Source organism: Pipistrellus hanaki (assembly GCF_964339955.1).
Source record: "Pipistrellus hanaki genome assembly, chromosome: 2".
Lineage (NCBI taxonomy): Eukaryota > Metazoa > Chordata > Mammalia > Chiroptera > Vespertilionidae > Pipistrellus > Pipistrellus hanaki.
The window spans coordinates 129,112,437-129,138,147 of record NC_140504.1 but is presented as its reverse complement, the minus strand read 5'-3'; the positions used below and the strand labels follow the sequence as shown (position 1 = coordinate 129,138,147).

The window sequence follows — 25,711 nt, the reverse complement described above, 5'->3', positions numbered from 1 at the left end:
CCAACCATGGATGACATGTTAGGGAAATCTTTTTACCTCATCAAACCTCAGTGAGCTCAGATTTCTACATCTTGAAAGTTGCCATGCTGGTTAAAGCATTTTGCCTTTAAATGAATTAAATTTTGGCTCTAAAATTCTATACATTTAAAATAGGAATTGAGAACTCTGTATTTTAATGAAGGCTCTTACAGCTTTATTTTAGGCACTGCTTTTCTTTCTCCCTTGCCACCATGGTTTATTATAGACAGAGTGGCTAGGAGTCAGAGCATAGACACCGAATGCTTGATTTTTAGATTGGAGCTCCACCACTGGCTGTGTGATGGAGCAAGTTATTTATACTTTTTGTGCTTTAGTTTTATCTGGTGTAAAATGGGCATAAGAATAATTATTATCTAGGGCTGTTATTAAGATGAAATGAATCAATGTTTGTAAGGCACCAAGAGAATGCCTGCACCTGGTGAGTACCACACATGGTGGAAACTATAGCTCCCTCAAGTCTACACGTCACAGGAGTCTTCCCTCCAAGTCCCTCACTCGTTCTTTCCTGCATTCTCTCCTATTTGCCATCAGTGCTTAGACCTCTTGACCTCATGGCCACACTATTTTTACCTTCTCAGTTTCTGCCTGCACATTCTTCTAACTTTGATGCATCGTGCACATTGTTCCAAATTCATCTTCCTAAAATACTACTGAGATTGTGTCACTCTGAGAAGAGACATCTAAACAGTGGATGCTGCGTAGGAGCACAGTAATATGCTTCTGGTGGCTCAGCATGCGGTCATTATCTAGGAACAGGCCCTAGGGCTAATGAGGTTGTGAGTCCTGATGTGATTACAGAGTCCATATTTCCCTGACTGGCCCCAAACCACCTTATAAAGGTCTTTCTCATTATTCACTGCAAACCCTGCATCTCAGAAGAACTAAACTTCTTAACATTTTCTAGAAACCATACTATTTTTCATATAGTGAACAGCTTAGCTTTTAAAAAATTGCTTTGGACAGTGGCCTTGATCATCTCACTCATGAGCCTCTAAGTTTTACAGCCCTTTGTGTCACTCTTACACCATTTGAAACACACTGCCATGTATATCATCCCTTTCTTCCTTCTTGGATGGCTCTCTGAGAGTAAGGTACCCTTAGGAGTCATCCTGACACATCAAGGTGCAGCAGCCAGCCCGGGCCCTTGCACAGAGGGGCTGATCTGATACTAGGTAAATTAATTAATGTTACCCTAACTGTAGTTTTAACTGATTTTTAACATTGCAGTAGTTCTGATTGCCAAAGTGATGAGGAGACTTAAATTACTCCCCAAAGCCATGTTGTGGTCTTTATGGGCACCAGGACTGCTGTGGTAATAAACACAGGTGAGAAGTGCTAGCTGAGTCTTCTTCCAATCTATTCCATCTTGCTGCTAACAGAAGATAAAATAAAACTAAACTACTTCACAGTGGCCTTTAAGTTCCTCGATGGGATAGCAAATCATCTGTTTGGATAAACTTTTAAACCTTGAGGGAACACACTGATTTCCATCTTAATAACATTTCACTGATCTCCATTAACTTGGTAGGAAGAAGGAGGAGGGCAGCTCCTTGAGGCCTCTGAAACTTAACATCAGCTAGCTGGGAGGTGATCATCAAGTACTGCTTTGCATTAACTCTGTAATGGCCTAGTGATACCAATCATGTTTTTGTGTTAGATTCCAAAACTAACTGAAATTTGCATGTGGACTTTGTCCTCCATAGTTTTAATATTTGTTTGTTCTAAAATAACAAGTTCAAAGCTCACAGAAAGTAGTTTGAGAGGCTACTTTGTGGTTTTCCCAGATAATGAAGGTTAAGAGGAAAGGCAGTACAGGAATATAAACTACATGGAAAGTGTTTTTTACTCCAATACTGTGCCTTGAAACTGAGTAATATCCAGATAGAGTTGGTGAGGATAATAGTGTTTTAGGATAAATATTAAATTCATGACCTATGAATTACTCCTAAAATTAAATATTACATCCATGAGTTTTCCTAGCTGCTCTTGACCCAACACGCATTTTTGATCTGCACACTTTTTGAAGATGAAACCTGCTGTGTAAATATTACAGGCACTTCAATGAAATAAGTTTCTGCCTTTCCAGTTTTAGTTTCCCCTGTCACAGTACTCAATTTAAAGTATCTTATTTAAAAAAAAAAAAACCAAAAAAAAAAACACCTGTTAAAATAATTCAAAGATTTAGAATAGATTAAAACAAAGAAATAAAAAATAATTTAGGCTATGTAGTTGTGACAGTTTAAGCTATCTTAAAATTGAAAGTGTCAACTAAATCACTAACATTTTTGAGTTTTCAAGGCTTAGGTTTTCTTTCTTCTATGATCCAATTAAGTAATTGGGATTAAAAGTTATGCTAAAAATGGATAACTATACAGTGTAGAAACCAGATAATGCCTTAACCAAATGATAAAAATTAACATCACCAATAAGGGGCAAAAATGCATCTGACTCCAGATGTGATATCATTTATTTAGTTTCCCAGGGAAAAGCATATAATATAAATCAAATCATAAAAACTAAAGCCCAAATTGAGGGTAATTCCATAAAATAACTGGCCAGTATTCTCAAAAAATGTTAATATATCATGAAAGATAAAACTCAGGAATGTCCAGATAGAGAGATAAAACAATTATCTATAAGACCCAACCTTGAGCTGAGTCCACTATCAAAAAAACAATAGCTATAAAGGATATTGTTGGAACTCTTGACAAAATTGGAATAAACTTTTGATTGGGTAAAGCACTGTATCAATGATAAATTTTCTGAATTTGACAACAATATTGTAGTTACATAAGATAGTCATTCTTAGGAAAATACACACAAAATGTTAATGTCTGTAATATGCATGTCTGTAATCTACTCTGAAATTGTGCAGGGGAAAAATATCTATGTATAAGTCTGTCTATCTATCCTCTGAGGAAGAGCAAATTTAGCAAAATCTTAAAGACTGATAAATTTTGGTAAAGGCTTTACTGGATATATACTATTATTACAACTTTTCTATAAATTTAAAATCATTCTTGGGGTTGAGATGGGGTAGGCTAGAAAAGGGTCAGTGGGGAAAAAAAAGGGACGTATATATTACTTTCAATAATAAAGATTTTTTTAAAAAAATGCTTCAGATGGTAATAAATAAATGGATAAATAAATGTGTGTGGGGGGGAGAAAGAAGTTTAAAAAAATTTCTATGGACTATAAAATATCACTGTTATAACAGAAAAACAACTTTGGAAACCAATAGTTTTTTGGTCAAAAAGTTTTAGAATTATTTTGAATTTTAGGGATAAATGTCTGTTCTACTGTTTATATGAATGTGGAGCAGAGGAAGAATGGAGTCTAAGTCTCAGGCATCTAACTTAGTCATGTAACCGTGGGCAAATGTACTTCTTTGATGCTCAGTGAAAAATAATAGCAGAACCTAGAAGAATAACATGAGACAAAGCACATGAAAAAACAACAGACTCTGCTTGTTTCTGGCATATGTTAACTTTCAAACAATGCAAGCTTCATTTTCCTGCTCTTATAACTTCTAATCTTATGTACCACTTCTATAAAGGTTCTTTTATTATGACTAACAAAAATAAAGCATCAGGATATTCATCTTAGATATAAGATTTCAGATAGAACATAATTAATAGAGTACATTTTATTATTATCCATTTAAATGCTTATCTGATTATATTTGACTTGCTACTCCTTAATTACAAAATAAACAAGAGGCAAGAGTTTAGAAAAGTGTCATGTTAAATATTACTGAATATATTATGTTGATCTAAATACACATTCAACAGTAGCTCTAATACTTGGAACTACACTTATATGTCCCTTGGAAGGTAATAAACATGGAGTAATTAATGAACCATAGTTATAGAAAAAATAGCAAATGATCAAAAAATAAGATACAGTATTATAAGGTTCTTTATCTTTAGAAGTAGCTCCAAGAATCTACTCACTTCTCAAGTTGTTATTAAAGTAATAAAAAGTGAGTTCAAATTGAATATTTTGAATTGAATATAATTTTAATAAACCAAGTTCATTTGAAAGACATATAAGAATTAAGTAAATCCTTGCAATTTTTCTGAAACTTATATAAAACAAGCATGTAATCACTTCTGAAAAAATTAGATTGAAATATAATAAAGATGACTTGTCAAAGAATGGAATTTATATTCTCTTTATTTAATATAAATTCACTCAGTCCTTCTTAACCCTAGTACTCATCACTATTCACCATCAGAGAGAAAAATTTATAAGCACACCTATTCCTACTGTTTTGATAATTATACATTCATAAAAGCAGGATAAAAAATTGATAACAGGAAAGCAAAAAAAATTAAATAATCATAAGAAACAAGCTCAGTGCAGTTTTTCTACATGATTTTTAAAAAGATTTTCTATGGGCTGACTATGAAGTACAAATTAAGACTGCTACCATTGAACTAAAAACTCTGAAATCATATCTGACTCTTCACTGTCCTAAAGTTTGTTTATTTTAGAACACTTGAAATACTTAGATTCCCAAGACAAACCATGATCCCAAAGTATAGTCGACCCTGATGTTTTTCTTTCAATAATTTATAATTAACAGAAGATTCACACGAAAGGGATCTAGACAGTGACAAAATCTGTTTTCCTTTTCTTATCTTTACCATCCTGAACAGAAACCAATTCCAAAAAACATGGCTCCATCCTGCAGTTACAGCCTGCATATGTCTAGTACATGTCCTGTCCTGAGAGTCTGACTACAGGAAGCTGATTTATGTGATAGTGGAATTCAGTTCATCCACGTCACATTAGGACTTAATGAAAAGTTAGGCAGTGCTCTGTGACAGCAGACAAGAGGTCAGATTCAGAAGGCGGGGAATTAGGGCATCAGTGAGGGTTGGGGTTTTCTGAAGGAGTGATTCAGGCTGAGAGGATTCAGGAGCATGCTCTTTAAAAAAAAAAAAAGTCACTCTGGCAATGAAAACTAGAGGTCTCTCAGGGGACACCTCTCTCCTGTGCTGTCCACGAGGCCCTGTGCACAGGTCGCAGGGAGGTGAGGTCCTGCTTCAGCCATATCACGCATACTGTTTTTCCCCCCGGGAGCCCTTCCTTCTTAGAAAGGGCGCTTATTTTCTTTCATGAGATTTTGCTAAGACACTCTGCTCTGGTTACTCCAAATGAATCACACTTGTTCAATTCTCTAACATTTCAGGTTCATGATGGGAGACAACCAAAGGGCTTGACAGTACTGGCAAGGCCAATGCATTATTGACATTGAACTTCCCTCTGCACAGCTGAGACGTAACAATTCTTGTCACTTTCATTCTTTAAGGCTCCAAACGTTACCACCATCCCCCCTTTTCCTTCTGGCAGGATCTAAGAGCGGAGAAGGAGGCAGGAACGTCTCTTGTGATGTTAAGCAAGGTATTCATTACTCTTAGCCTCTGCTTCCTCATCAATTGTGCAAAACAACTATAATAGTGGTGCTTACTTCACAAAGTTGTGAGAATGAAATTAGGTAATAGATATGAAGTGCTCAGAACAATGTCTAACATATACTGATTGCTAAATAAATGCTAATTCTTATTGTTATTTTTTGTTATGTCATTATTAGGATTAGGGCTACAGATTATTGTGCCTGCAGGTAGCATTACGTATAAGCTTTCACAGATCCAGGAATGACCATGTGTCATTGAGGGGCACAGCAAACTCTGGGTAGCAGATAGGGCTGAAAGCTCAATTAATTTAGCTGTATCAAAAAAGCCAGACAATGCTCTCAGATCAAAATAATCCACAGTTAGTATATTAGTTTCCTATTGTTGCAATAACATATTATCACTAACTTCGTGGCTTAAAACAACACAAATTTGTTATCTTACAGCTTTACAGGTCAGATATCTGAAATGCATTTTACGGCCGAAAATCAAGGTATGGCAGGGCTACACTCCTTGCTTAGGCTCTCAGGGAGAACCTGTTCCTTGCCTTTTCCAGTTTCTAGAGGCCTGCCTGCATTCTTTTTAGTCCTCCCCCCAGAATATATAATTTCCCCCTCTAGGTATGTGCCCTGATTGGGAAGTGAACATACAACCTTTTAGTGTATGGACAGCGCTTCAACCACTGAGCACTCTGGCCAGGCAGCTGCCTGTAGTCTTTACTCACATTCCTATCCTTGATCTTTGTTTCCATTCTGACATGTCCCTCCTCTAATTTTAAATCTGCGGTGTCCCTTTTCTTAGAACTTTCATTGAGGCCAACCAGATAATTCATTATAATCTCCCCATTTCAAATACTTTAACTTAATCATATATGCACAGTCCTTTTTACTATGTAAGGTAGCACATTCACAGGTTTTGAGATTAGGACACAGAAATCTTTGGGGGGCCCATATTCTCTCCACCACCGAGAGACTCGTTGCTGCCATTTTCAACCCCCATAAACAACTTATTTAACTAGGTTATAGAATTTCTAGTTCGTATTCCAGAAAAAATGAGTAAAGTGATTAAACAAAAGTCAGCGGATATATAATAAAGTAAAAGGTGAAAAAAAATTGTAAAGTTTAGATACCATATTTAGGCCAATAATATAGAAAAAAACAAAACATCTAAACTTTCTAAATATGATTTAAAAGGTGGCCTTAAGCCCTGACCAGTGTTGCTAAGTGGTTAGAATGTTGGCCAGTATACTGAAGGGTTGTAGGTTTGATTCCTGGTCAAGGATATGTACCTGGGTTGGGTTGCAGGTATGATCCTGGACCAGGTCAGGGAGTGTGTGGGAGGCAACCAATCAATGTGTCTCTCTCACATTGATGTTTCACTGTCTCTCTCTCTTTCTCTCCCCCTCCTTCCCTTCCACTCTCTCTAAAAATCCCCAGGTGGGATTAACAGGAAAAAAAGGTGGTCTTACTTCATATAATAGAGAATCAAAGATTAAGCAGAATTTCAAAGACCTCAGAGCTTATTAAATTCCATTCTCTATTTTTCAAATGAACTCCACCTATAATAAAACTCATACAAGGTAGCAGGTTTCTAACACTCCCTCTATATTATACTCTAGTTCCTACTTCCCTGCTGTTACTATGGTCATCTGAACGACTGTCACATGATCTGCTAAATTCTAAATACAACAAAGCTATGGTCAGAAAAAAACAAACAAACAACAACAACAAAACTCTATCAAAAATGAAAATAAAAAGAGCAATGATTCGTCCTGAAATGAGGAATTAAAAATACCAACTGGAGGGACTACATACAATTAATTGCATAAGATTCACAAAATATTCATTCTAAAAGAGAAGTCAAAATAAAAAAAAAGATCTCGAGAAAAGGGGGCTTCTTAAATGATGTGTTTGGGAAACAATCTAGAATAAAATGTCCTGACAATCTAGAGTATAACACTCTTTAAAATATATTTTTCTTCTCCCCCCAAGAAAAAAAGTTTAGTTTGAAAATCAGGGATTATGTAAATAAAATGTAATTATGTTATCTAGTAAAGAGTTAGGATTTCTTCCTTTAAGACAACTTATACACTAAAATACTGAGTTGTTAAACTTTAAAATTGTGCTCAGAAACAACAAAATGTTTTAAATACATTTAGAGAAAGCAGCAAAGTTCTATCTATATAGTATGTTTCTCTATTTTGCTTTTTAAAATAAAGTGTGTCCTGGACTCACAGGTAGCTAGATTTGGGAGAGCCATTATGTGAATAAGCTTCTGAGTTAAGAACATTCTTGACTCAACATCTATTCCAAGTGGTCCTCTTGCCTTGGTTTGAATACCTCTAACAAAAATTCATTTCTTCACAGGGAAAACTACTGTGGACAGTTTCAGCGAAACTGCCTGTATCTATCTGCACCAAGGATGGCTCTCCAGCCCTCTCAGGAACACAACCCGCTTTCCTCAGGGTTGAGGCAGGAAGTACTGTTGTGGCCTCATTATCTTTAGGATAAATAGCCTAGAAATTGCAAGTAAGTGTGTTATGATTTTTTCATGCTGACATCCATTTAAAGATATTATTTTTACACTCTGTTTTCAAGACTTAAGATGAGCAAGCAGGTGGATTTAATATCACAATTTTACATTTTAAACCTATATGAACATTCCAACAGCCACTCTCCTTGTCTAAAGACATTTTCTTCAAGTCATGGATCTCTTACAATAAAGATTACATCAGACTATTAATTTTCATTAACATTTTCTTAAAAACAAAGTCAGAAGAGATAAGGATCAAAAGCATTTAAATTTAAGGACAATTTTTAGGCAAATTAAGAATCTCAACCACAATTTAAAAATACTATTGGAATTATTTATGATAAATGAAGACTAATGAAGGAAGACTCAATGGAATAGAAAATATAAACATGCAAATTTGACCTTTCAACTAAAAGTCAAAGGTCACTCTCATCTGGTTTAGGTGATTTCACTATTAAATTGCTTATATAAATAATCTTGCAAAAGTTAAGAAAAAATAAAATTTAGTTTACCCTGTTCATGAAAATATATTGCCTAATTTATTTTCATTATAAATTTAAGAAAGTTATGTCTTTTTTAGCAGGATTAGCAAAAATCTACTCCTCCCATCTGTGTAAGTGCCAAACTCAACTGAATGGTGCGCCTACGGCCATACCACACTGAACGCACCTGATCTCATCAACTGAATGGTGCTTTATCCATTGGTGATTTAAATGACTAAGAAAAACACAGAATTTAGTTAACTTACCAGAGCTCTACTATAAAACATTAAATATAATGAAATTTACTTATATTAATACTAGTATTTATATAAAAGTAGTTATAAAAAAAGGAAAAGTGTACTAAAATTATTTCATGTCATTCATATGGGACAATTTTTTTTGGGAGGGCTTGATTTTAGTAGAAATAAAATATATCTAAGGAAACAATAGATTTCCACTAAGAGGGATTCTAAAGCCAGAATAAAAGGCTGTTGTTTAAAAGCAAATGGTATTGTGCTCTTCCAATAATGGGTTAGATTCTACTTTCATTGTTGATTTTGTTGGGCAAGAAACTTGGAAATATCTACACTAATAAAAGAGAAAGATGCAAACTGATGGTACCTTTGTGACACCCACCAGCCAATCAGGAGTGAGTATGTAAATTAACCCAACAAAGATGGCAGGTTGATTTACATATACAGGTGCCAAGCAAGGGGGGAGGGGCCAGGATGCTTGCGTTGTCGCCATGGTGACAATGGAGGCTTTCTGCACTGCCCCAGCCGCTCTGGGCCTCTAGGCAGCATGGGAAGGCGGAAAGGTAGCTTCAGGACAGAGCAAAGGCGGTGCCGGCAGCCAGGGTAAGATTCTTGCACGAATCTCTGTGCATCGGGTTTCTAATATTAGATAAGAAAGAATTGCTACCCATTTTGTGGCAATGCTTTATTTTAGTGAAGTCTAGTTGCTAAGCAGCTTCATAATCTACCTGAGACAGTTAGGCCAGTATTAATTTTTTATAAATTTAGGAGAACAAAGAAGACTAAATGCATATCATATATCCCCTTTCATGGCAGATCTCTATAGTTTATTATTAATGCTTTTTTCTTTATTTAAGATTCAAGATATACAAAGATAAAATTATTTTAGGCTACAGTTTTTACCTTGAGCCTAGTTACAGAAATCAGAGAGTAGTATGGATTCAATTGTGTCTCCCAAAAAAGAAATATGTTGAAGTCTTAACTCCTATATCTCAGAATGTGACCTTATTTGGAAACAGGCACAATGCAGATATAACAAGTTAAGATGAGGAGTAGGGTGGGTCCCTAATCTCATATGACTGGGGTTCTTACAAGAAGACAGCCATGGGAAGAAACATTAGGACACCCTGTGACAAAGAAGGCAGAGATTGGAATTATGCAGCTGCAAGTGAAAAACAAAGATTACCAGCAAACCACACAGGTTGGAGAGGCAAGGAAGGATTCCTGTTCATGGTACAGAGGGAGCAGGAGCCTGCCTTTGGAATTCCAGTCTCACAAACTATGAGACAATACACTTATGTTGTTTTAAAATGAAATAAGCTATCAAGCCTGTAAAGACAGGAGGGATATTACTCAAATGCATATTACTAAGTGAAATAAACCAGTATGAAAAGAATACATACTGTATGATTCCAAATATATGATACCATGGAAAAGGCAAGACTATAGAGACAGTAAAAATATCAGTGGTTTCCAGGTGTTATGGGAAAGGGAAGAATGAATAGGTGGGACACAGAGGGCTTTTAGAGCAGTGAAGGTGTTCTATATGGTACAATAATGATAGTGAGTACAGCCATTACACATTTGTTTAAACCTATAGAAGGCACAACACTGAAAGTGACATGTAATGTAAATTATGGGCATTGGGTGATAATGATGTGTCAGTGTAGGTTCATTAATGTAACAAATGGACCACTCTGATGTGGGATGATTTTGGGGAGGCTGAACGTGTGTGTGAGTAGGGAATCTATGGAAACTCTATGTACTTCCTGCTCAGTTTTGTTGTCAACCTAATATAGTTCTAAAATATAAAATATGAAGAAAAAAAAAAGAAAGAAAAAAGGTTCTACTATGCCAGGACTGGGTGTCTAAAGTCTAAACCTGTAAGGAAGATGCTAAGGGCTATGTTTACAAGATAAAGTACTAGAACAACAACAAAGCATCTGCAGCTGATTCGAGGAGATGAGCTCTGTTCTGCTTTTGGCCAAGGCAAACTAGCTTGTATCAGATCAAAATCTTGCCAAAAACAATAAGAACAGGTGAATAAAATGTACAATATGTACTATTTGAACATCAAAATTCACGAAGGCAGTGATGACCTGAGGGACCAAGATCCATTATCTTAACACTTGGAGCCACTCTTCTCTTCCAGGAACTCATTAATTTGTAAGTAGTTGCTGGGAGGCTGAGTACCATGCAAAAGCTAAGAGGCTGGAAAACTATGCAGAGGCTTATGCATTTTTATGAGCTTGGGAGACAAAAATTAGTGTTGAAGACCCACCATAAAGAAAGGCCCTGGCTCCCACTAAGAAGAGCTCTACTCAGTGGTATGTAGGATCAGGCTTTTGCCACCTGACTGTGCATCTCTCCCCAGTTTTGTGTCCAGTGATGGCACATTGGTAGCTTGAAACTGATACAGTGGAAGTGTTTACACCATGGAAATTGGCAAATGCTACAACTTGGAACACTTCCTACTGAGAGTCAGTTTTAAACACCAGCATAACATAGACTGCATTAAAAAGGTAAAGCAAACCAGAAATAAACCAACCCTGAGACAGAGTGAGAAACAGTTCCAAATGTCAATCTCAGACAAATTAATCAGTCTTTACCTTAGAGCAGTGGTTCTCAACCTTTCTAATGCCTTGATCCTTTAATACAGTTCCTCATGTTGTGGTGACCCCCAACCATAAAATTACTTTCGTTACTACTTCATAACTGTAATTTTGCTACTGTTATGAATCATAATATAAATTGTGTTTTCTGATGGTCTTAGGCGACCCTACTAGCGGTTCTCAATCTGTGGGTTGCAATGGAATATTATATAGCTATGAAAATGGAAGAACAACAGCTACTTGCAAAAATATAAGGTGTCCCTAAAAATGTATACTGGTACATACTTTAACAGCTGATAACTCACTTAAGTTTCATTGCTTTTCAGATTTAATTTATTTGAAATAATGGGTGAAAACCATTAAGCTTTGAACAAAGAAAATTGATTCACTAGACTTTTTTATAGGAATACATAAAAGATAGAGTTTATGGTACAAAACTGGCAACAGTTGATGAATTGAGGGCACACAAATACTGAATGAAATGACTCTTGGTGTTTGTGATTCCATTGCTTCATATTATCAGCAGTGACTGGACCAGAACAGTCATCAGTTTGAAAACAGATGTTGACAAAAAAAATTATTCATTTCTGTAGATTCTTTTAAATTTTGATAATGTACTGCATGTTAATAAACACTGACTGTATAATTATTCAAAGTGTGTATACATTTTTTGGGAAACCCTATATTTTTTATCCTTGTATACAAGGTAACTTATAAAATAAAAATGAAGAAAAGTTTGAGAAAAGAATGAATGATACTGGCTTCAATTTTACTGGGGGAAAAAAGACACACACACACACACACACACACACACACACACATACATGCATATAAACAATAAGCTTTGGGTTATACTTTTTAGTATTTATTCATGAAAGCATTTGAAGAAAATTAATGGCAGGGTACCATATTTTTTAGTTACTAGAAACAAAGTAGAAAATTTTCAGTTAAAAAAAATTCTACTTCCTCTAAAGACACTGTTTTTCCATGTTCAGCTATAGAACGTAGAAACTAACTATTGGTTTGAGACTATTAATTTCTGGGCCATTCTGGGAAACAGCTTGCCTTTACTGGATCTCAAACTTTTTCACATTTATTTTAAGTCATCTTACTGTACTATATCTATGATCATGTAAGAATAAAATTATATTGTTTTATTGCAAAATCAGAACATACCTGAGATAGATAGATAGATAGATAGATAGATAGATAGATAGATAGCATCAAATCTATACCATGGAAAACCATAAGCAAATTATGAAAGGGTCTCTTAAAAAGTAGTGTAAATATGATGCCTTCTTTGCTCATAGATATTTAAATGTTGCCTGGTTTTAAAACAACCAAGAATTTATTTTATAAACATAGGCAAATACTAATAGTAAAAATGTTCCTTCCCAGTGTCACCTGAACCTTCAGAAGAAAAAGAGGTAACACTTTAGTTGCCTAAGGTCATTTAACTTAGCTAAGGTCCCCCCCTGATTCCCCATCTTTTATAATGTAAGCCAAGTGTGCTAAGACAGGCAACACAGAGGCATTTTTATAGCTATTGGCCAAATACAATACCTTATAGAAGACGATCTTACCACTTGTGCTGGAACTTGTTCCATTTTTGCAGCAGGAGTTCCTGGTCTTGGGTAAAACTGGTTAATAAAGAGGCTTGGAAATTTGTACTCTTCAACAAGTTTCACTGTTTCTTGAAAATCTTGATCTGTTTCTCCAGGAAAACCACAGATAATATCTGTAGCAATAGTTATTCCAGGAACTCTAAAAAATAATGAGACAAAAATGTAAAAACTCTACTGCAATCTATAATTATTCTACTTCCCTGATATTTTAAATACCATTGGTCCTTCTAAAATTTAATTTTACTTTCAGGAAAGAGATATTTGCAAATACTTTTAAAGAGCCCTATATACTAAGAATTTATGAAAAAACAGTGGACCCCTGCAATCTGCAAGAGATACCCATTTTTAATTTTTTAAGATGTTTCTTAGTTCTTTTCTATTTTAAGATACTTATCCTACTATTTCTAGATTTACTTATTTTAATCTAATATTTACTGACTGCTCTATTAAGGTAAATTAGGATTTAGCTCTTTAAACTACTCTATCCCTCCATTCACTATACAATAATGCACAATTTTGGGTAAAATTAAGAGTATTTTCATTGGCGTAACTTCAAAGATATTGTTCATTGCAGAGCCAACTGGTATACTATCATGAAGTTTCTTTTATCACAATATTGAATTTTTCATAAAGTTAATAGTTGTCTCTTTTAAAATTTTTTCTCAATATTCTATATATATTATGTATCTATGCTAATGTTTCCAGAAACTTCATCAAGTCTATCAAAAACCAAAACTATTTTTTAATCATTCAATATCTACTATAATGAAAGCATAATATGCAAATCAACTGAACAGCTGAACAGTGAAACAACGGTCCTGACAACCTTCCAGATGAAGTGGGGGCTGTGAGAGCAGAGGCAGTCACTGGGGCTGTTGCCTTGGCTCAAGGCAGCTAGGGCTGCGAAGACTTACTCTTGCAGGAATTTTGTACATTTGGCTTCTAGTATTATATAATTGACCAGTTCCATTCCACCCTCCCTCCCATCCTCTCTAGAAATGCCACTTTTACTTTCTTCAAGTGTGTGTTGCATTCATAATAATGCAGCTGTAATACTTGAATGTTATTCCTTGGTCTCCTTTTTTTAATCTTGTTTCCCCCCCCCCCCCCCCCCCGCCCCTGGATCCCATGTCCTCTTAATTCTTGATTATTCTATTCTCCTTAATTTTGCAGGAGCATTCTTTCAGAAGTGCCATTAAAAAAGAGAGCTAGCAAAATCTTGTTATTGTCCTAGGATGTCTGAACTCTCAATCTATGACTGATTGTGGATGTACAAAGCATTCCAAAATGAAAAGTATTAGCCACCCAAATTTCATAATGTTCCCCCCGGAACTTTTTTTAAGTTGACAAGGTTGATAAGGTGTATAGATTTACTCTGAGGCACACTTCTTCATATGTCCCCCACTCTCTTTTTGAAAGCTGTTAGGATATTAAATTAATTCTTAGTGATTTTAAATTTTATGATAATAGGCCTTGCATTAGATATTTAAGTTTTTGTACAGGATACAATCTAAAGAGTCATGTTCTTTAGGTCTATGTTCTTTTTAAAATCACTTCTTTCTTTTTCTTTTGAAATATATTTTTGTTGATTTCAGAGAGAAAGGGAGAGGGAGAGATAGAAACATCAATGATGGGAGAGAATTAATTCATTGCTGCCTCCTTCATGACTCCTCTTGGGGATAGAACCTGCAACCTGGGCATGTGACTGACAGGGCATTGACTCTTGGTTCATAGGTTGACACTCAACCATTGAGCAACACTGGCTGGGCTAATGTCATTTTTTTCTGTCTCTGGGATGACTCTCCTTCAAATGATGAAATTGGTGAATTGAGACTCTAAGCTTTTCCACTACCATTTTCAATCTTTGTCCTTTTATTCCACTTTCTGGAAAATTTAGTTGATTTTATCTTCCAACTCTTCTATTGAAAAAAAATTAATTGAATATCTTATTTTAAATTTCTCTCCTTCTCCAAGTTTCCTTTCCAAAGCATACTGATTTCATTTTACAGATCCAATGTATTTTCTTATTCCTGAGGATACCCACAATTTTTTTACAGTTTTCCCTCTGCTCAATGCAACTATGTCTATTTCCTCCAGTTGTTTTTGTTTTTTTGTTTTGTTATTGTTTTATTCTTTGGTCCCTCTCATTCATAGTTAAGGCTTTCCATCAATAAACAATTAATTTTTGTTACCTTCATTATTTAATCACTAAACACTTTCCTTTACAGAGTGGTTAGGTAAGCAAGCTGCTTTTGCTTTTGATAGGTCCAATGTTAGCATCTTAAAAATCACTCCTCTATTGAGTTTCTCAATTATGCTACAATAGTTTATTGTATAGTAACAGTATAAGAACAACAAAATAACATTAACAGTATTCAAAATAGAATCAATGGAACAACAGGAAAAATTTCAAATCACAGAATACCTAGCTATAAAGATTGTTCTACCACCTAAATGCAGTTCTATAAAAATGAATAGGTCAGTTTATCTCAACAAGATATATTAAATATTTGGGGGCATAAGTGAGGAAAAAGGATGTAACAGGGGAAAAAAAATCAAATTACTGGATGCCTAATACAAGCAGCTTCATTAAAATAACAGCTTTCCATACGATAGTTCCATAGTTTGTACAATCCTTTAAAGCATGTGTGAAAGAATGATAAATTTTAAAAATATTTTCTTGATTCCTACTTAGTCTCATTTAGCTATTAATTTGGCTGAACTTTAATCAATAAGATAAATTACAAAGATAGGAACTTTTCTCTGTGATGATAAATAGAAAAAGAGACAATATACATATAGAAAAGTAAAATAGTATATTAAAAACAATTTTATTTTTATTGTAATATAAAAACACATTTTCATGATTAAGGGTGATTATTAAAATTGTGTTGGAAAATCATAAAAAAAACATGTTTTTACAGTAAGCTACAGATAATAAGACCATTTTCTATATTTATTAAAGCATGTGGAATAGAAAAGTTATGTCCATTACTTCAATTAGCTAATTTTTACAGTTATAACTACTCCTGAACAAAGGTAAAAGTAATGGTAATGGATCACATTAGAAATGACATAGAAGAGTCTATCTCTCCTAGGAAATTAAAAAAAAAAAATCTTAGAAATTGTCTGTGCAATACTGCGGAAACAAAGACAATTCCTTATTGTCCTAGGCTGTGAATTAGAATGACATTGGCACTAGACTATGGGGTATTCCCACAGGAAAGTACCTTACTGATTTTTCCCCACCCCCCAATCCTTCTTGATCCAGGATAGTTGAGCTCAGTATTATGCAACACCTGCTTACTTTGGCTTCAAGGCCCACAGTGAAAAAGGAAAGACAAACCTTTGCACTAGTCATCATAAATGTTAAGGAAGGAAATGTCGAATGCGTGGATATATTTGATAATCTACATAAGTTGATGGATAACAGGGGAGGGAGCAGGCCACTATGAATTAGTGAAAGACCTATGTCAGTAAGAACTTAAAACTAAAAGTGGTTTAATTGGTTTCAAAGTTTATAAGAATATAAACTGATAGCCTAAAAAATGTTTTCAAAGTAGAGACTGCTTTAATATTTTAATATTTGATGAGGATCATCTATACATTAATTTTATATCTACAAATGATGCTATGTATGTTCTTAAAAATAATTCAGTTCCTTAACTGAACCAACAACAAAATGCTGCTCATAATTACAGTGTTAATTTGCTCAGTAAATAATTCTCTTCAGTATATGAGAAAATCAAATTTTGAAGTGAACCAAGTTCTAAATTACATATGATTTAAGTGGCTAAGAGGAAATTATATGAGGTGTAAAATACAATATTAATCCAAATACTTATTATGCTAATTATGACTAAATGCTGTTTTTGAGAAGCTTTGAATTTTCAAAATATTCAAAATATTAAAATTCATTTCCATAAATTTATTAAAACAGTGAGTCTAATGAATATAATTATGAGGTATTATGTGTTTTTAAAATTTAAAAGACCTTCAATATATTTTCATAGTAGTATTAGAGAATAATTCTGAAAGAAGAATATAGAAATGTTTAATTATATTAAAAACAGAGACATTTTGACCCATTATTGTTTCTGACTTACACAAGCTATTTACTGGAAAAATGGGTTCATTAAATTACTTGGAAATGGAATTAATGAAAAATATTCAAATTATACAACTGCCTTGACAGAAGCGGTGCTATGTATGATCAGTTAACAATCTACATGGACATGTGAGGAGAGTATTACCTATTTGCTGGCCCTACGCTAGGATTTTTAAAAGCCCCAATATTTTAAGACTCATTTACCTTGAGAAAAACTATATATATCCCATACTATACTTGAAATACTATTAAAATATAGTACTTTACTTTGTCTCAAGATTTTCACTTGTAATTTGGTGTTACACTGGCAAAAATAGGAAAAAGGTTGATTATAGTTCATTCCTAAGATAAAAAAATTATTAGCCTCAAATTCCACACATGAAAAAATGAAAAATAACATATATTCTATTACCCCAGAAAAAAAATCAGATTTATTAAAATTATTAGGCATAAACTAAACACATGGTTGAAAATATATTTTAGTCCTATGGATATTAATTCCAGGACAATTACTCAACACTTCCAGGAAAAGCAAACTAGATGGAGGCAGGGGGGAAATATCTTGAACTGAATGGAAATCAATATACCTAAATATATGGGATACAGCTGTAGCAATGCTTAGAGAGAAATTTATAGGTTTAAATGTCTGTGTTAGAAAGAATTAAAGACAACAATCTAAGCTTCCATTTAAAGAAAGTTAAAAAAAAAAAAAAAGAGCAAAGTAGGTCAAAGAAAGGAAATAACTAATACACAAAAACTCAATGAAATAGAAAATAGAGAACAAGTAAAGGTGCCTCTTTATAAAACAACAAAATTACTAAACTACTAGTTAGACTGAGAAGAAAAAGAAGACACAAGTGACCAACTTCAGGCATGAAGGAGACAGCATGATAGTAAGGATCAACACTAAAAGTATACTAAGATTAATCAACCATATATATATGTGGGTTTACTAGTATTTTGGGGCTCTCTATTCCATTCCATTGATCTATGTGTCCATTTTATTTCCAGTACCATATTGTTTGAATACTATAGCTTTGTAGTATAGTTTGAAATCAGAGAGCATGATCCTCCACTTTTGCTCTTTCTCAAGATTACTTTGACCAGAGAAAATGTAGGATTATTTGTTCTAGTTCTATGAAACAAGTCATTGTATGGCATTTAGATGGGACTGCATTGACTCTGTAGATTGCCTTGGGGATTATGGACATTTTAAAAATATTACTTCTTTCAATTCATGAAAATTATCTATCAATTTATTCCTATCGTCTTTAATTTGCAGCCACTATGGAAAACATTATGGAGATTCCTTAATAAATAAAAATAAAAAAGAACTACCATAAAAATCTTTCATTCTACTTCTGGATATTTATCCAAAGAAAACAAAAACACTAATTTGAAGAGCTATATGAACCTCAATATTCATTGCAGTTTTATTTACAAAAAAGTAAATACATGGAAGCAACCTAAGTGTCCATCATTGATGAGTGGATAAAATGATGTGGCATATATTGCACATCTATAGTCACCTATAGATAAGCCTCTGTGGAATGCAGATTATTTTAAGCAAAAGGCAAGTGAGACCCTGTGGGTTCAAGGTAAACTTCTGCCCCTCTTTAATTACTCAGAAGAATTTAAATTGGAGGTCTTGTTCATAATAAGGGATTATCAGAGATAACCCTTGCTGACTTATCTATAGAGCAGGGCAAACTACTAATTACTAAATATTTGCTCCCCTAATCATCCTGAAACAATCTTCCTTCTCCCTGAATCCCCAAGGTGCCTAACCTCATCCTTGGCTCAGAATGCCATGCATACCTCATTTTAACTTACTTTACTGTACATGAACCTCTCTTGTATATGGCATCTCTGACTTTCTCATTATGTGAGGTTCCCAAACATATTGATACATATGAAATGAAATTAGGTTATTCTCTCTTCTTAATCTGTCTCATGTAGATTTAATTATTAGACGAGCTGATACAACCTTCGAGGATAAAAAATGTTTTCTTTTTCTCACACAATGCATTCAGTGGAATATTATTCAGCCATTAAAAAGAAGAAAATCATGTCATTTGAAACAACATGGATATACCTAGAGGGTATTATGCTAAGTGAATGTGGTATGATTTCACTTATAAGTAGAATAAAAAAGTAAACATACAAAACAAAACAGAAACAGATTCATAAATACAAGAAACAAACTGGTGGTTATCAGAGTGAGGAGAGGTTAGCAGGTGGGTAAAATAGGTGGAGGGAATTAAGAGATATAAATGTCCAGTTACAAAATAAGTCATAGAGTCATAACATACAACATAGGGAATATAATTAATAACGCTATATTAACTTTGTAAGGTGACAGATTATAATTAAATTTATTGTGGGGATCAAATCACATTTCATAATATATATGAATATTGAATCACTATGATGAATATCTGAAACTAGATTTTATACTTCTTTTTTTTTTTTTTTTAAAGAAGGGAGATGGAATAACTGCTTCTAGTTACAAAGACTCACTGACTGGAGCTGGGTTTTTTGTTTTTTTTAAAATATATTTTATTGATTTTTTCACAGAGAGGAAGGGAGAGAGTTAGAGAGCTAGAAACATCTATGAGAGAGAAACACTGACCAGTTGCCTCCTGCACGCCCCCTACCGGGGATGTGCCCGCAACCAATGTACATGTCCTTGACTGGAATCGAACCTGGGGCCTTCCAGTCCGCAGACTAACGCTCTATCCACTGAGCCAAATCAGTTTCGGCTAGATTTTATACTTCAACTAGAGGCCCGGTGCATGAATTTGTGTATGGGTGGGGGGTCCCTAAGCCCGGCTGACGATTAGGACAGATTGGGGTGGATTGGGACTGGCTGGCTAAGGGGAGGGACCATGGGAGGTTGGCCTGCCATGGGAGCTTGGCTGTGGGAGCACACTGAACCACCAGGGGGCAGCTCCTACAATGAGTGTCTGCCACAATGAGTGTGGCCAGTGCATCATCATAGTGACTGGTGGACTGACTGGTCATTCAGTCAACCAGTCATTCAGTCAACCAGTCATGGCAGTCGCTTAGGCTTTAATATACATAGATTATATCTCCAAAGAGATACTAAGGGTAATGGGTAAATTATTTGAAAGACATAAATTATAAAAAATGACTCAAGAAGAAATATAAAATTTGATTAGTTGTTTATCTATTACAAAAATTGAATTTGTAATTAAAAAATCTTGCCAACAAAAGAAAACAACACAGAACAACCCAGGTGCAGATGGCTTCCCTAGTGAATTCTATGAAACATTTAACAAAGAATAAAACTAGTTCTACAGAAACCATTTCAAAGAAGATGAGAAAGGGACTAATTTTATGAGTTCAACAGTAGTCTATATGAAAACAAGAGAAAGAGATTAGAAATAAATTCTAGACTAATATCCCTCATAAACACAGAGACAAAATTTCTTAACAAAATAATACAAAATGCCAAAACGGGTTTGGCTCAGTGGATAGAGCATAGGCCTGTAGACTGAAGGGTCCCGGTTTCGATTCCGGTCAAAGGCATGTACTGTGGTTCCGGGCACATCCCCTACTGGCAGCTGATCGATGTTTCTCTCTTATCAATGTTTTCTAACTCATATCCCTCTCTCTTCCTCTCTCTAAAAAATCAATAAAATATATTTAAAAAATATATTAGCAAACTGAACCCAGAAACATACATTGAGTGGCCAGATTATTATGATCTCTGAATGCATAATAATCTGGCCACTCAGTGTATATACATACATATAATATATTAGAGGCTCAGTGTATGAATATGTGCATGGGTGGGGTCTGGCCAGCCAGGCCATGGAGAGAGGACATTGGCAGTTGGCCTGCCTGACTGCTGGTCAAACTCCTGGTTGAGGGGAAATTTGCATATTAGCAATTTACTATATAGGATATACACTGAGTGGCCAGATTATTATGCATCTCTTGATTATTATTATTATGCATAATAATCTGGCCACTCAGTATAAAGAGGTTTGTACATCTCAACCAAGTTTTTTATCACAGGAACACAAGGTTGGTTTGATATACAAATATTGATTAATGCAATAAACTATATTGAAAGAACAAAGTACTCTTAATAGATACAGAAAGCTAGATTGACAAATCCAATGCCCATTCATAATAAAAATTCTCAGGAAACAAGGAATAGGAGGAAACTACCTCAACCTGATAAAGGGTCTAAAGCTATTATCACACTTATTAGTGGAAGATTGAATGCGTCCCCACTAAGATTTCTGTATCTTTTCAATTTGTCATATTATTGGAGGTTTTCCTGAGAGTAGGTGAGAAAAATAATATAAACTTAAGGAGGAAGAATAGGACATTTTTAAATACATTTAAGACAATTTTCTGCAGCTTTAAATTTATTTTCATAATTTTATGAAAAATTTCTTAAAGATCTTAGGCTGAAAAGAGAAAAACACTAAAACATTTAGATCAGGGTTGAAAAACCCTTCCTCCCTCTTCCCATCATGTCTCTAACTGTGGTATTCACTGTTTACCTAAAATCACTGAAAACTCCCCACTGCAAACTCATGAGAGGGTGGGATATATTTATACTATACATTTAAGGTAGCCATGCTTAAGATGAATGCAGATTAAAGAAACACAAACACACACAAAAAAATGCCAATGCCAAGTATGCCCTTTCTCTATGTCAATCTATGTTTCTTTCATTAGAATCTGTGGGCTCCCTAAAATTGCATACAAAATTGTATGAATATATTTCAGGGAAAAGTGACCATTGTTTCATTCTGATTTATAAAGGCTTCTGTGACCCAAGTAAGAGTAGGAAACATTTCTGTGACTGCTTTTGAATTAGCAAAAACATATATTAGGAAAAATGGAAAATAGGAAATATTTGACACAGTCTATGTATTAGAGAAAGTTCATCTGACCAATGTGAATGAAATTATCATTATGTGCTCAGCTGGCATGTCTCAGTGGTTTGAGTGTCTACCTATGAACCAGGAGTTTATGGTTCAATTCCCAGTCAGGGAACATGCCTGGGGTTGGCGGCTTGCTCCCCAGTGTGGGCCATGCAGGAGGATGCCAGTCAATGATTCTGTCTCATCATTGATGTTTCTATGTCTCTCTCTCTCCCTTTCCTTTCCTCTCTGAAATCAATAAAAATATATATTTTTAAAATTATCATTATGGCAGGGGTAGATTTAATAGAATCTGAAAGTTGAGTTATATGATATTATTGTTTTATTTGTTGTTTTGGGGTGTTGTTTGGTTTGTTTTATTTACTTTATTTTATTTTTTTGCATATCAAAAATGGTCAGGTATCATTAATTTCATAATATTTTACCTAATAGAAAAATCAGTAATATAAAATGAGCCCCACTCTGTCCATATGAGATTACTTGAGAGAGAGAAAAACTGGTATTATTCCTGTTGTTTCTTAGCCTTTCACGCATATATTCTGTAAGGCAGGAAATACTGGGGCTAGAAGTCCCAAAAGTCCATTTGGTTCCTTTGGCAGTGGCTTCCCATTAGATTCTGAGAAAGGAGGCCTGGAGAGGGGATCAGAAGGGGAGAGCAGGAAGAAGCTGATGGGTCTGAAAGTGGTTACCTTCTGTTTCTGAAGCAGCAGCACCCACAGTCCTTGCTCCTGGATTCCAGTAACACAACCCCTTCTTTTTGTTCCCTCAGCCCGAGTGGCAGGAACTGCTTTCCAGCAGTTATTATTGTCAACTCTCAATCTTTACTTCTGCAATATTCTATTTAATAAAGTTCCTATATTAAATAACACCTGGTAGAAATACCACACATAGCTTTTCTCCCTAACAGGACACTTATCAAAGCAATCAACGTCACCAGTGCACACAGTCTACTACCTAAATGAGATCACATTTACACAGACCAAAACTTCTTAGAATAAAGTAATAAAATTGGAAATAAATGGTAAAAAGATAGGTTTAAACCGTCCCCCCTCAACACTATTTGTTTGGAAGCTAAATACAATAAGAATACAGATGTATTCCTACAAATGAATAGCCATGATCTTTTTCAAAGTAGAACTCAAATTTCTGACATTTTGAGAGAAATTTAAAAGAAATTATTTTCAAATAGTAACCAAAATCTACTTCCTAAGATAAAATTCACTTATTAACTTTAAGTGATATTCATAATCAAAGATATCTTTTCAAGGCTTCCTCATGAAAAATACTTAGTAGAAATTAGTGTTGGTTTTTTTTTTAAAATTATTCCCTCCCTTTAAAAATACTAAGTTAAAAAAAAATACTAAGTTAAAAAATCCATATGAATTATTTGGTACAATTTTACATTTTTGAAGTAAAAAATTAGTATGTATGGGACAGGGAAAGAGAGAAGAATATGGATAAAATAATAAAAGATTTTGCTAAAGCTTTGGAAATTTCTGGATATCCTGTGAAGTCAGAACTTAAAAAGACCAAAAAATAAATAACTATTACATATATGTAGTAAAAGCTGGGCAAGTATATGGGAAACATATTTCTAAAATGCAAAAAGAAAAGTGGTTGGCAAATAAGCCAAAAATAAGAGATGACAGACCAGAAGCAGATGCCACCAAAAAATGTGGTGTTACCAATTACATTCCTAAACCTGCTATAAATCCAAAATATACAGTTTGACTTTAAGCAAAAATCAAAAGAATTATCACTATTAAAAATTAAATAAATACTATGTAGAGTGTTTTTTTATCCTATAATGCTATGCTTGTATTCTACAACGAATATTTGGAAATAAGCACAAAGCCTTACATAAGCCCAAATATATTGCTTTAAAGATTAAAAGTAAGCATACTGGATAATATTGTTATAACATTTAAAAGAAACCATATTAAAATTCACAGAATTTTTGCACATCTGTTATTAAGATCATTTTATGATATTGCTGGTTAAAGTGAAGGTATTTACTATCTATGGTACTGTTAACATAATTCTTATATGAGTTTTTCTGTTTCTATGGTAACATGAATTATAAGGTTCAATGAAGCCAGATTCAGTAATGTGTATTTTTCTGTTATTCAAGGTGAAAAGGAAATGAAACATTTCTAACATTCATAAACTGCAGCAAATGTCTGAATTCCATTTAGTGATAAGACGATAATTACTAAAGTAATTAGAATTCTTCCTGGATGGAATTATTTTGCACACAGTGGAAATTTAGACTTGGGAATGAAAGCAGGGGCCAGAGTATATTCAGCATCAGTAATTAATTACAACCAAAACGAATATGCTATTCTGATACCTTGGAACAGACTATACCTTCTGTCTGCTTCTGCTACAATATGAAAGAAACTGGTCCCCCACCCCCATCCCTTAAGTCAGAAATATGGAGTGGGTGAAATCATTTTATTCAAAAGAAAATCCAATTACAGAAATAATCAACTTTTCCTTCTTGCTTTATTTATTTTTCCCCCATATTTGAAAGGGCATTCACATTAGCAGAACCAATTAAATGAATATCAGGACAGGGCAAAAACTACAAAGTTGGACAAGTTTCCTAATCTTTTAAAATTAAACTCCGGGAAAAACAAAAAGAAACACAAACACTTATGGAAATTTTAGAGACTCAAACCAGATCACAGCATTCTTTAAAGGGAAAGCATAATTAGAAAGTAAGTAAACATCGGGTCTCAGGAAGAATAATTATAAAGTTGTACAATCATAATGCCTCTCATATATCCAGTCCACTAAAGTAAGAAATTAGGCAATTTTTACTTTTAATGGGAGTGTTGTCATCATCAAGAAATGGCAGCTAGAGGCTTCCATTTCATATCTTATGCTATCCTAAGATGTAATGTATATAGTCCCATAGGAAAAATGCTGAAAAAATACACATGCAGAAAGAGCATGCCAATATGCGAGTGCCTGCCCGAGAAGCCATCAAATCAAAACGCAGGATTATTCACAATTACTTTCTTTATTCCTTATTAGTCGAACTTATGTGTTATTTAAATTCAATTTATGCTAAAAACCAGATCAAGGTTTGGCAAACTATGGCTCATGGGCCAAATTCAGCCATTGCCTCTTTTAGTAAATAAAGTTTTATTGGAACACAGCCACACCCATTCATTTATATAGTGTCTATGCTGCTTTGGCTATAAGAGCTGAGTTAAGTAATTGTGACAGTTGCAACAGAGATTGTTCACACAAAGCCAAAGACATTTATTATCTTCAGAGAATAACCAAGCAGGCCCATGACTGAGTTTTGTTAAGTGATCCCAAGGACACCCCGAGCTGAGTTTGAGGAGACAGTGGCATATGATGCTCTCCAAAACGTAGCCCTAAGTCAACCTTTCCATCATCATAGAATCCTCATGATATGACTCAGATCAGAATACCTCCTCCCTGAGCAAACCATGGTCCACAATCTATTAGCGCCTATCCACGCTATTCATCCCCTGTGGCCCACCTCTCTGATGAAAATGTTCCTGATCTTCCTCTCCTCATCTCAACTCATTCAAGTTCTTCCTTTACACCTCCGATGTGACCGTAGGTCCTGCCTGCCACCTCTCACATTTGTCTTAAGCCTCCGAGTAAATCACACTAGGGTGGGGCCTAGTCCACAGCTAGTTGAAGCTCAGTAAATGTGCCTATTGAACTGAA

The 25,711-nt window shown here is 34.5% G+C and overlaps 1 protein-coding gene across 2 annotated transcripts in view; it reads right to left on the bottom strand.

Annotated features, from left to right (window-relative positions):
* Positions 1 to 25,711, bottom strand: part of CDKAL1 (CDKAL1 threonylcarbamoyladenosine tRNA methylthiotransferase) — a gene marked incomplete at its 5' end in the record, with an annotated part of 619,533 nt that overhangs the window by 138,331 nt on the left and 455,491 nt on the right. For both annotated transcript variants that reach the window (XM_084872776.1, XM_084872775.1), the window contains one exon: positions 12,923 to 13,103. In XM_084872776.1, the coding sequence (XP_084728902.1) occupies positions 12,923 to 13,103 (181 nt within the window). The remainder of the gene's footprint in view (positions 1 to 12,922; positions 13,104 to 25,711) is intronic.